General features: G+C 34.5%; 1 protein-coding gene across 1 annotated transcript in view; it reads right to left on the minus strand.

Annotated features, from left to right (window-relative positions):
• LOC115418706 (uncharacterized) overlaps positions 1-10,975 on the minus strand; it is a 107,624-nt gene extending 96,649 nt beyond the window's left edge. The window contains exons 1-2 of the mRNA XM_030133262.1: positions 10,714-10,975; positions 373-494 (exon numbers count right to left, since the gene is read on the minus strand). Coding sequence (XP_029989122.1) covers positions 373-494; positions 10,714-10,771 — 180 coding nt within the window. The 5' untranslated portion in view covers positions 10,772-10,975. The remainder of the gene's footprint in view (positions 1-372; positions 495-10,713) is intronic.
• Positions 10,976-12,791: the final 1,816 nt, after the last annotated feature.

Consider the following 12,791-nt stretch of genomic DNA (forward strand, 5'->3'; position numbering starts at 1 on the left):
TGGTTCAAGGAGTGCTACAGATGTTAATGAGCTATGTTGCAGGAGGTGACAGGTGTCTGGTGCATGATAGCTTTTGGGATTCCTGCCAGTACATTATGAGGCACTTCTCACTGTTTCAGCCTGTGTTTCAACTGTATAACGATGACGTGTTATCATTGTTAGCAACCCTCATTAAAACTAATTGGTATTGCTCTTTGAAAGGTAGCTCATTACCTTGAGGCAAACAGCAGCGTTTTGTCTCAATAAGGAATGGTAACATGGCAAACACAGTTATTCACTGTACAACACAGACATGTTCCCTCACACTTCGACAAAAGGCTGAGGGAAAAACACTCAGATATCACCATCTCCTATGTGGAAAGTCTTTCTTACCCTCTGGATCCATGTGGATAGACACACGTGATGGGCAAGTAAATTCTTGCAGTCACAGAAACTCCTCAGTGGGTCACTGGCTTCAAGTTCAACATCTCTGCATATGAAGCACTCCGGTACCTCTGCAGAAAAACACAAGACACAAGGACTCCCCGTCATAGTCATGACTGATTACAATGAATTCACACTGTCTGAAAGGCAGACTTAAGATTCAACAGCAGATCAGGATGTCTTTGCTTTGGTTTAGCTTTACTTTGTGAAAATGCAACAGTTTGTCCTTCAAAAGTAAATTAAGCGCTTTTAAACCCAAACCCAGAGTTGTTGAAGTTGACTCCATACTTGCACTTGTTTTTCTTAATCTGCTTGTAAATGTTATTATTACTAATCATTTATTGTTAAAGTTATTTGTGATGGAATTGTGAAATATTGTGACAGTATTTTGTACTTGTTTGTAAAAGAGGTTCTTAATGTCAATGGGATTGTCTTAGTTAAATAAATAAATAGTTCTGTTTTCTTTATATAATAACATCATGTGAAATCAAAAGTCAGCGCAGATCTAAACTGACAAAATGTATCAAACAAATTCAGAATCAGAATCAGAATACTGATTCTGATTCTACCAGGGGGAAATTATTGGCTGTTACAGTTCCTCAATTCAACTGTAATAAAGTTAAAAAAAAAAAAAAAAAGTATTGTATTGTAATATATGTCACCCAAATATTTGAGGAACACTTGCGCAAGTTTCAGGAAGTGTGTGAAGGCAGTTATTGAGAAAGAAGGAGGACACATAGAATAAAAACATTTTCTATTATGTAAATTTTCTTGTGGCAAATAAATTCTCATGACTTTCAATAAACTAATTGGACATACACTGTCTTTCAATCCCTGCCTCAAAATATTGTAAATTTTGCTTCCCCACCCTGTATATACATACATACATACATACATACATATATATATATATATATATATATATATATATATATATATATATATATATATATATATATATATATATATATATATATAAAGCTCTAAATATACAAACATATATATAGCTCTGAATATGTATAAATATACATACATTTATACATTTAGACCCTAACTATTCTCCCCTTTATTCCCAAGAGACGTGAAGTTCTAGATCACGGTTAACAGACTAATATTTCACCCAAACTATCTCCTGTCTCCTTTAGGAATGTGCACCTGTGCATTGACCGCTGTGATGTCTTTTTAGGCTAAAGATATATTTACAGTATTTGACCAGTTGATGAAAGACACAAACTTTCCCCCAAAATGGACTGATGACTGATTTATGGTGTTAGTAAAGTTAAAGCTTTGTACATCACAAAATAATCACATCTGTGTTATATATGCATAGAGTCCTCTGAGTGTTTTCAGTCTCATCTTTTTTACATTTACTCACAAAATTATCAGTTATTGTCAGTTAGTTACTTATACCTGAAATGCATTATATACAGTAAATGCATTATGTATTACAGTAAATGCTAAATTACATTAAGAATAACTTTTTTATATGTACAAGTAATGTAAGAGCACCTTTTGTTAAAAATACTTTACACAATACAGACAATAATAGTTGTAAATACCTTTAAAAAATACATAAATACATACTCATACACAGTGCTTGACAGTTTTTGGTGCCACTGGGCAAAAATTCCATCAGTACTTTTCATCATGTTGTAATTCAGTTGGTCCAAGACGCCTTCTGCATCTACTCCTTGCCTTTGTTTTCATGTTGTGGAAAAACTACCCTGTGATTCTGTCTAATCATAGGTGTTTTCACACAGGTACGGGGTTAAATACATTATTGATGACAATAACTGCCAATCGCTGATCAGATTCTGTCAGACCTGGGATCAATTCAATTCTGTAACATTATGAAACAACATCAGGTCATAAGTATTTATATTTAGTCTTTTGGTTTGCACTCAGAGGAAAAGGAAGGTACGAAGATAATTTTGTGTCTTTATTATGCAAGCAAAGGAATAAAGGCAAACAAAAAAAGTCAAGATTTGAAAACAAGTTTCAGATTTGAAATGGAAGAAAATGAGAACACAATCAATTTTATTAACCTTTTTCAAACCTTTATTTTTGTTTTCAAATCTTGATTTTTTTTGTTTGTTTGTTTGTTTGCCTTTTACTCCCTTTACTTGCATAATGCAGACATACAATTATCTTCATAGGAAGGTCTGTTTGTTCTGGCATTTTTCTTTCTGATTTCAGCTCCTGCAGCTTTAAGATTCATGTACGTCAGAGCTTACACACATCTTTATTATAAATATTAGAAAACCAAAAAATAAACAGTGAATAAAACCTGCATATATGTGTGTGTATATATATATATATATATATATATATATATATATATATATATATATATATATATATATATATATATATATGTATGTACACACATATACACACGTGATTGGTCTGATGGTATGAACCAACAGACTGTATCTCTGTGTCTCATGCAGAATAACAGAGACTCTAAAGGCACCAGAGGAAATAATGTGTAACGGGCAATGTGTAATAATTTATGGTAGAAAACAGTAAATGTGTATATTATGTAGTAGTAGTAGTAGTAGTTTATTTGGTCATTAATTACTTCATACAACAAACAAAAACAACATATCCATTGTTCTATATACAATGCGACTGAAAGGGTTTTGAATGAAGTTAAGACTTATTTTACCTTACCCTATTTCCAATTAACACAATGTTTCCACATGAAAACAAACAAACAAAAATTTTTCAATGTAATCATTGCTAAATATACAACATATATACATACTTAATTTAATTGAGGTAAATCATGTCCTTATCTCAACAACCAATACTGATCCTAGTCTTCTAAATAAGTATTTTCTTATTTTCTTATCATGTACATATTACATTCATGCTGTGTGTTATTACTAAATGCTCAGCCATACAGTGGATGTTATTAGCTATCAGTGAAAGTGCAATCACATACTGCACAGTGTTTTCACATGTGTTATATTTAGCTTGTAGGATTAATGTAAAAGTGCAGAATCAGAGCTTCATGTAACAAAGTAAAAAACAAGATCAGGAGTTGTAAAGGGTTAACAATAATGGGAAAAAAAAATCGTTTGATACCTTCACAACTTCAGCTGCTTCAAACTCTGAAAAGCTGAAAACATGCCTTACATCTTGTGGTAAAATGATCTGTTCAATTAAAAGTGGACATGAAAGCGTGCAGTGGAATACATCACATGCTAGTTACCAGCAGATATCAGGTCCTGGCCCAAGGCTTACGTTGGCCACAAGAAAGGCCCATTCACAGCATCTTTGATTTAACAGCAAACTTTGCCAATATCTTTGTCAGTGTTGATTCCCAAACAGGGAAACAGGGGCTTTGAAGCAAAAATATTGGACAGTAGCTGGAAGCCAGATTTGCTGGTTTCATCCCATAAAAATACTGGAAGACTATAGGGCTAGCTGTCATCTGTGTACTCGCCTGAACGGGGGATAAACTGCTGCCTCAGATGCTCCTGTCTCTTTTGGGCCTCTAGTTGAACTGGATGGCTTTAGGTGAAAATCTATCCTCAGATGAAAAATCTTTTAATCAAAGGGTGGGGTTTTTAATGTAACCCATCAGAATCTGTGTAAGCAGATTTTATTACTGACCAGGCATATATCTCAACGTGCATTAATATCTCTGAGACAAGCTGTGAAATAGAGAACCCAGATAAACTTTTTTTTCCTCGACACTCATTTTGGTGAAGTCAGTAATCTGGCATTTTTAGAGAAATGTGTGGTGTCTGGCTGCCACTTCCCTGTTACTGAAACCAACCACCTGGCCCATGTGCACAGTCTAATGGAAATAATCCCTGTGAGACACTTTCCAGATACCACTGTGTGTCAAAATTCATATGTTTGCTGCGTCTCCCCCACTCTGTCTGTCTGACAGTGTATTTGGTTTAGCTGGGTTTCAGTCATTGTCAAAATAGTTTTGTATGTGAGGAAGACTATGCACAAAAAAATAATGGATCTGTGCGGAGACAGACCTATAGAATATGACAGTGTAGCTAACAGGCACTCTGCGTGTTTCAACAGCCTGACCGAAAATATTTCCAGAAGTTACTGTGATGGCAGGTTCACCAATTATACCCACAAGTCCTTTTTAACATTTCATTCCCCCGAATCTGTACTGCTTTTACGATCATTATAGCAAGCCCCGAGGCACTCCTGGGACTAAATAACGGATGCAGTGCGGCTGAAAAAATAACTAGAAAACAACGTTACAACAGAGATGTAAACATGCAGCGTGTCAATCGCAGCCGAGTTGACACGTCTGCATGATCTGTGACTCCCATAATTAACTGTCAGCGATGTCAGTGTTGAGCAGCGTTTCACATGAAGGTGAGTGCTAGACTAACTGGCTCAAGTCACCCCTCTCTACGTGTTTTAACAGCTAACAAAACTTCCTCTACACCAGTAGCAGCAGCAGCAGAAGCAGAAGCAGCTTGGGGCTGTGTTGTTTCCTTACAAACTAATGATGCACTAAAACAAAGTTTGTCACTTTCAGGCGCTGATCTTCTGCTATCACACACAAGAATGTAGCAACACAAGCTCAGTCAAAAGCTCTGTTTATTCTACTTGACTACCTGAAAATGGCTTTAGAGAGGGGCCGTCTGTCAATGAGGTTTTGATTCACTGTCGCGCAGCTTCTCACACATGAATAACAAGGAAAAATGACAGGACAGAGGAAGACGCTGCCATTATATTAACATAAGCAGGGGAATCTGAAAAACTATGGCCAATATCCCAGATGAACCAGTATACAGGGTGGGGAAGCAAAATTTACAATGAACATTTAGTTGTTTTTTCTCAGCAAGCACTACGTCAATTGTTTTGAAACCAAACATATATTGATGTCATAATCATACCTAACACTATTATCCATACCTTTTCAGAAACTTTTGCCCATATGAGCAATCAGGAAACCAAACGTCAAAGAGTGTGTGATTTGCTGAATGCACTCGTCACACCAAAGGAGATTTCAAAAATAGTTGGAGTGTCCATAAAGACTGTTTATAATGGAAAGAAGAGAATGACTATGAGCAAAACTATTACGAGAAAGTCTGGAAGATACTATTAAAGAAGAATGGGAGAAGTTGTCACCCAAATATTTGAGGAACACTTGCACAAGTTTCAGGAAGCGTGTGAAGGCAGTTATTGAGAAAGAAGGAGGACTCATAGAATAAAAACATTTTCTATTATGTCAATTTTCTTGTGGCAAATAAATTCTCATGACTTTCAATAAACTAACTGGTCATACACCGTCTTTCAATCCCTGCCTCAAAATATTGTAAATTTTGCTTCCCCACCCTGTATGTAAGTAAGTCAATTTTATTTATAGCGCACTTTTCACAGACAGGGAGTCACAAAGTGTTTTACAGTGCAAGACAATTAAAATACAGTTTAAAATACAATTTAAAATGCAATTAAAATACAGTTAAAATGCAATAAATACATGAAGTGCAATCAGTTTGTAGCAGCCCTGAGTCAGTTTGGATTTAAAATGCCTGCTTAACCCTTTCATGCATGAATTATGACAACCTTACTCAAGATTTTTTTTCCTGAGTGTTTTTATTCCTCTTTAGGCATGAAAAAAACAATGTGATTGATTTTTTTTTTTTATTTTATTTTATTTTTTTTATGAACCTATTTTTCATGGAGTTACAAAAATGTCCGCTCAGCTGGACACCATGCGTTTAATTTTTGAAGCAAAGAAACATGCATTTACTGTCATACAGTGTGAAAACTATGAAATAAATGTTTTTTTTTAATGTTGCTAATCTGATGTTTTCGCACATTTTAACATACTATAATAGCAGTTATTACTCACTCAAATAATACGCAAAAAACAACAAAACACAACAACTTAAAAAAACAAACAAATTGTTAATTACAGTCTAATAACAACTAGCAATTGATTTACACTCAAATATGTTGCTGTGGATCAGGTTTATCAAGAACAGGAATGTTACAGTAGCAGTATGAATTACAGTGTATTATGGGATGGTGCATAAGTATCCACTGTGTTGGTTGATATGCAAGTAAAACAACAAAATCCATGAATATACAAGAGAACAGCTGTATAATAACTGTCCACTGTAGTGACCACTGTGCATGAAAGGGTTAAACAAGATATGATATATGTATCTTAATTTTGTTCCCTGTATAAAAATTTCACTGCTCACTATACTATAACAGCTGAAACAACAGTGGTAAAGCTTCATGTCTGGGTCCTGGATCATTAAGTTGGGATTTATTTTGCTCTATATGATCCATACATAACTCACCTCTTACTATTCTACTACATACTACAGACAGCGCAGACAGATGAGGTCAGAGTAATGATGAAAACTCTGCATTCACACTACCTTATATATCTTGTTTTGAAAAGCAGAGTTAAACTCGGCATATCTTGTCCTATATATTAACAAAACACTCATATCAGCCTTGTTGACTGCCATGACATGTGTTTATGTGTTGGGTTATTCTGAGGTCACATACATCTGCGCAATTGAATTTGTACTCATTCACAAAGGACTGATAACAGTTATTTTTCTTAAGCTGAAGATTCTTTATTTGCCCAACACAAAAAATGGGATAAATAGCTATAAAATCAGAAAAAAAATATCACTTATGTCTAGTTGTTAGTGTCATTTTCTGTTTCTGGGTCCACTTCTCTTCATTATTCTGTATTCAATCTACTATAGCACTGAGTCCCTGCGTTCATAGAACACGTCCAGTTGTCATTCTACTGCTTTACAGTTGTGGAAAAAATTATTAGACCAACCTTGTTTTCTTCAATTTCTTGTTCATTTTAATGCCTGGTACAATTAATGGTACATTTGTTTGGATAAATATAATGATAACAACAAAAATAGCTCATAAGAGTTTAATTTCAGAGCTGATATCTAGCCATTTTCCATGTTTTCTCGATAATAACCAAAATTGTTTAAGTTCTTACATCAATATCTATGGCATTGTACTGCCAAAAACAGTGCTTTTAGGCATTCCAGGTTTTCTTTTCTGTCTGTTTTAGTCACATGATACACACAGGAGTAAGCACTTCATTGCATAACCGTTGTTTTTGATGACTTTTGATGGTCTAATAATTTTTTTTCACAACTGTACATATGATGATAAAGAGCAGATAGAGTGGACGAATTTTATTACACTGGTCTACAAGGAAAATGCTTCCAGAATAAAAGTAATGAAATTTTACCACATGAGAGTCACTGATAAAGAAAAATCAAGTCAAAAATGCTGGTTGGCTGAACTTTCCAAGATACAGCCTTGGGTCAAAATGTGAAATTCAAGAATTAACGAGAGAATGGGTTTGACTCAAAAGGAATATTTGTCTCAGAGCTACAAGATCTACTTCAAAACACTGTCTGCACATTAGAATACATTCACTTTACAGGTTCTATTTAGTGGAAGATTTCTAAAACTATTATATAAATGTACATAAACCAATATATATGTGTAATAACACTTAATCATATACCTTGAAAACATCAGCAAACTGGCACTTCTGTCATTTATTTTCCAATTTATCTTATTAAAATACGTAACATTTAGCACATTTAATCTCTGAAGCAAATCATTTCTAAAAAATTGTAGACCAGTGTTATTAAAGTTGAAATACTTAAATGAATGACAAAAACATTAGCACCTACTCATGCTAACTCCCACAGCATCGGCCAAAATGAATCCTTAGGAATTCCCCTCATACAGAATATGGTCTTTACGTGGTGTTTCACATATTCACTCTTCATCTTTTGTTTGTCAGCCTGTTCTCTGTTCTGTCCAGTTTAACAAATGGAAAATAAATTCATTATTCATGTCAACACACAGATGACCATGAAGTGAAACAAACCAGGAATTTAAACAGTATTTAAGACACTTAAATCACAATCTAAGTAATGTAGTCTGATCTGATCTAATCTAACCTAATTTAACCTAACCTAATCTAATGCAATCTAACCTAATCTAATCTAATGTGACCTAATCTAATGTAGCCTAATGTAATGTAATGCACTCTAATCTAATCTAACCTAATCTAATCTAATGTAACCTAATCTAATGTAGCCTAATGTAATGTAATGCAATCTAATCTAATCTAATCTAATCTAACCTAATCTAATCTAATGTAACCTAATGTAATGTAATGCAATCTAATCTAATCTAATCTAATCTAATCTAATCTAATCTAATCTAATCTAATCTAATCTAATCTAATCTAAGTAAACAGTGACTGGAAAATGTCACTAATCACTGTATATGAGTTAAATAAGTGAATTTAGTCCCTTGTGAACTGTAACAGTGCCTCATTCAAGAAAGAAGTTATAGAAAAACAGCATATAACCTAAGCTTTGTTATTGTTGACTGTTTGGACAAGGAAAAGACCTATGTCAGAGTCAACAGTCGTGATAATCAGCTGTATTCCCACTTTAAACAATGCCGTCAGAATCAAAATTGCCATTGTTACTGGCACAGAATTTCACAATTAATTCACAATGCAAAGTCGTAAACTCTGCTTTTACTTCATGACATTACGACACAATAGTTTTACACAGTTTACACAACAGAAGTTCTTTATATTCTGAAACTTGTTCATCCATACTGACAAATTCTCATATTTCATAATTTTCTGGGCCAATAAAACCCTACATTATTACTAATAAAAGTCTTCATTCTATATAGTGCTTGTAAAAATTAAACATTTTTTTCTATTCATTTTACTTATGACAATAGAATAAGTCACAAAACTGTAAAGCCCAGGTTGGTTATTGCATAAATAATGATATAAATCAACCTGAATAAATACTGATATCCTGTGAAAGTGCCCAGCGTTAGTATACAGTACATACAGTAAACCAACAAGGAAAGTGCCAGATTGAGATAATTTAATTGTCCGTTGCGTTGCTAACGACCTCATTAACAAAAGAATGATGGGAAATCAGCATGGTCTGAGTGAGGAACCCGCCTGTGTGACAGCCATCTGGACACAGTGGGGGTGGGGTGGGGTTGGGTGGGGGGTGGGGGACTGGTAAGCGAACACCCTGGCTGCCATGACTTCCCAAGCGCAGGCCTAGAGCACCTCTAGACGGAGGCTAGAATTAGTGTCCTACTGACCAAAACTTCTATTTTTCCGGTTACTTGTTTGAAGTATAATGTGGTCAAAGTGACTAAATGAGATTACAGTCAGATCTGCAGACATTAAACTGTTCATGGATTAAAATATGCCTTTCAGTCTGATACACCGTAACCACCAGAACACTTTGATTCACTGACTTATAAAAACAGCTTTGGAGATTTACTCTTTCACGTGTCATTTGACAGCGTTTTATCTATCGCATTGCAAACATCCAGCTCTTAGCTTCTGACTAATTTCTTTCCTAAGACCTGAAGTAGTTAAATAAGGAATTAACCCTGAAAGACCCAACAGCCACCAGCGACAATAAGCATCAACTTATCTAAAATGTTTAACATAATGTTGATCCACTATGAATACATATAAATAATTGAGGGGAAAATGTAGTATCTTCATTTTCTAGCTTTTCATGATCATCAGATATGACCCATTTGGATGTTCAAAGGCTCTGTAGTGCACATGGAAACGCTATCATCTTCTATGACATTGATTCAATAATAAAAAAAACAAAAAACATATAGTTTAACAAAGGACAATGGTTGGAGACGCTTGTTCTTACATTCAGTCATTGATATCTTTGCTGAAAAAGTCATTTTTTCTTCAGTTTTCTCTGTTTTGATGTGATAACCTTTGAATTACACTGAGTTTTCATGAACATTGACATGATCTCTGAATTAAATACAAGAAAATACATGATTTACACTGAAAAATACAAAATACAGAGGGTAATATTATAATAAATGATGATGAATTATTTAAGAAATGTTATACAGAGAGAAAAATTCATTTGGGAACTGCAACAACAGTAGCACTGGGTCTTTATGGGTTAAAAGGGCACAATGTGTACACAAAATATGCAGCTCATATTGTATTTGTCCTTAATCCACTTTTATTCTCCTTTAAATGAGAAGTTTCCTATCCATAATAGCATATCCATGCATATACCTAATAATAATAATCTGTAAATGTACTATTAGTATGCAATTAGCAGTGGCATACACATTAGCTTTACCCATGATATAAACATTTAAAGGACAGTTTTGCAGTTTATACCCTAGTGAATCCATTTAAATGTATATACTACACAACATTTTCCTCATGACACTTCCTATCAGTATACATACCAATGAATAAAGCTCTGTATGAGTCTGCTGCATTCAGGGGCTGGTACTCACTGCCCATATTTCAGTCTTTGTTGTGGCTGAGAGACGACTTCTATCCACCACTGAGTACGTCCAAATACCAGCACTTTCACTCACTTCCTGTCAACATTCCTCTGTTTTCTCACTAGGATTACAAGAACATTTAAGAGAAAAACTAATGCCAAAAGTCAAAAGTAGAAATGAACTGGATCTGTACTTTCTACTACAACACCTCGTCAGCTGATCGCTCTCTCTGTTTTTGTTTTTGAGGAAGTTTAAAAGTGAGCAGCCAATCACAACTGCAGACAGAGGCACGTCAGGACAGGAAGCCAAACGCAGACAAAAAAAAAAAAAAACTTTACAGAGGGAGAGCAGAGCATTCTCTGTCAACACTGTCTGAAACCAGATGTTGTGTGGGTGCACAATGGTGAACAGGAAAACACCACAGAGGTGGATTGTGTTTATCTGCTCAACATGCAGGACTTTATTCAGCAAAAAAATACATCCTGTAAGGATTGAGAGTGAAAAAGGAGCATGTCATGGAAGAGACTGCTTTCTAAAAACAACACTATGTCGCAACAAACTATCATTTACGCTCACTGCTGGGAAATGACAACCGGGTTTAGGAATTTCCCCACACATCTTTGCACATTTTGACTGAGTGGAAACATCAACAAGTCCCCCTGTTACCACCATCTGCTTTGACTGTCCCACTACTTGTGTTTGTACATACACTCCATGTACAAAACCTGTAAGAAATGGAGCAGTTTCATATATTTACATGCATCTAGCCCTTACAAAAGACATTTTAATAAATGTACATAGTACTGTATTATTTTTGGTTTGGTTTGTTTGTTTGTTTATTTGTCAACATTCTAGCAGCAAAACTATTGGTTGAATTCATACCAAACTGGGTTTATCGATTGCCAGTGACCCAGAATAGATCTGATTAGATTTTGGGAAAAGTAGGTCAAAGTTAAAATTTTTTATGTATTTTTAAAATCTTTTTTTTTTCCCATTTACTTATAATGGGTTAGGGTTCAAATGTCTGTAGCAGCAAAACTATTGGTTGAATTCATACCAAATTTGGTTTATAAATTGCCAGTGACCCAGAATAGATGTCACTACATTTTGGGAAAAGTAGGTCAAAGTTTCCATTCTTTAGGAATTTAAAAAAAAAAATCCCATTAACTTACAATGGGCGAAATTTCATATATCTGTAGCAGCAAAACTGTTGGCTGAATTTATATCAAATTGGGTTTATAGATTGCCAGTGACCCAAAATAGTTGTGGTTAAATTTTGGGAAAAGTAGGTTTAAGTTAAATTTTTTAATGAATTTTCAAAATCTTTTTTTTTCTCCCATTTACTATAATTTTACATGTCTATAAAACATAAATTTTGTTTCAATTCGCTTCTAACTTGGCACATATATATATATAATATATATAAATATATATATGTATATATATATATATATATATATATAGAGAGAGAGAGAGAGAGAGAGAGAGAGAGAGAGAGAGAGAGAAAGAGGCAATTGATATGCTGGCATCAGCACACGCACAGACATGATGACATCAGCTGGATTGATACCAAAATAAGCTACAACACGTGCGAGGGGTGGGGTTTGTTGTGCCTGGCACCACTTATTATGAATGTCACACTAATATACATACATACATACATACATAGTGTATTAATATAAACAATAATGATATAACATAAATAATATATGGAACCATCCCTCTACATTTATAGACATTAGGTGTATCATTTCTGTTAGAATTAAGGGGCAGATCTATGGAGTCCCACACTGTAGACCTCTGCACCCCCAGCTGCCCACCACCCTCATCTGTACTAGTAAAATAAACTCTCACTATATTAACCCCAATTCAAAGCACTGAAACAAACAATGATTTCAAGTGACTGAAAAAGTATTTATTCTAGAAGCAATTACTGCAATTTTTAATGGAGCAGAACTTTCACTTCAGGTGGAAAACTTTTCATTTTGCAAATAATACATTTATTTTTAAAAAGCTGCACAGTTTTGTCCTGTTTG

The sequence above is a fragment of the Sphaeramia orbicularis genome, chromosome 4, assembly GCF_902148855.1.
Source record: "Sphaeramia orbicularis chromosome 4, fSphaOr1.1, whole genome shotgun sequence".
In the NCBI taxonomy this organism is placed as follows: domain Eukaryota; kingdom Metazoa; phylum Chordata; class Actinopteri; order Kurtiformes; family Apogonidae; genus Sphaeramia; species Sphaeramia orbicularis.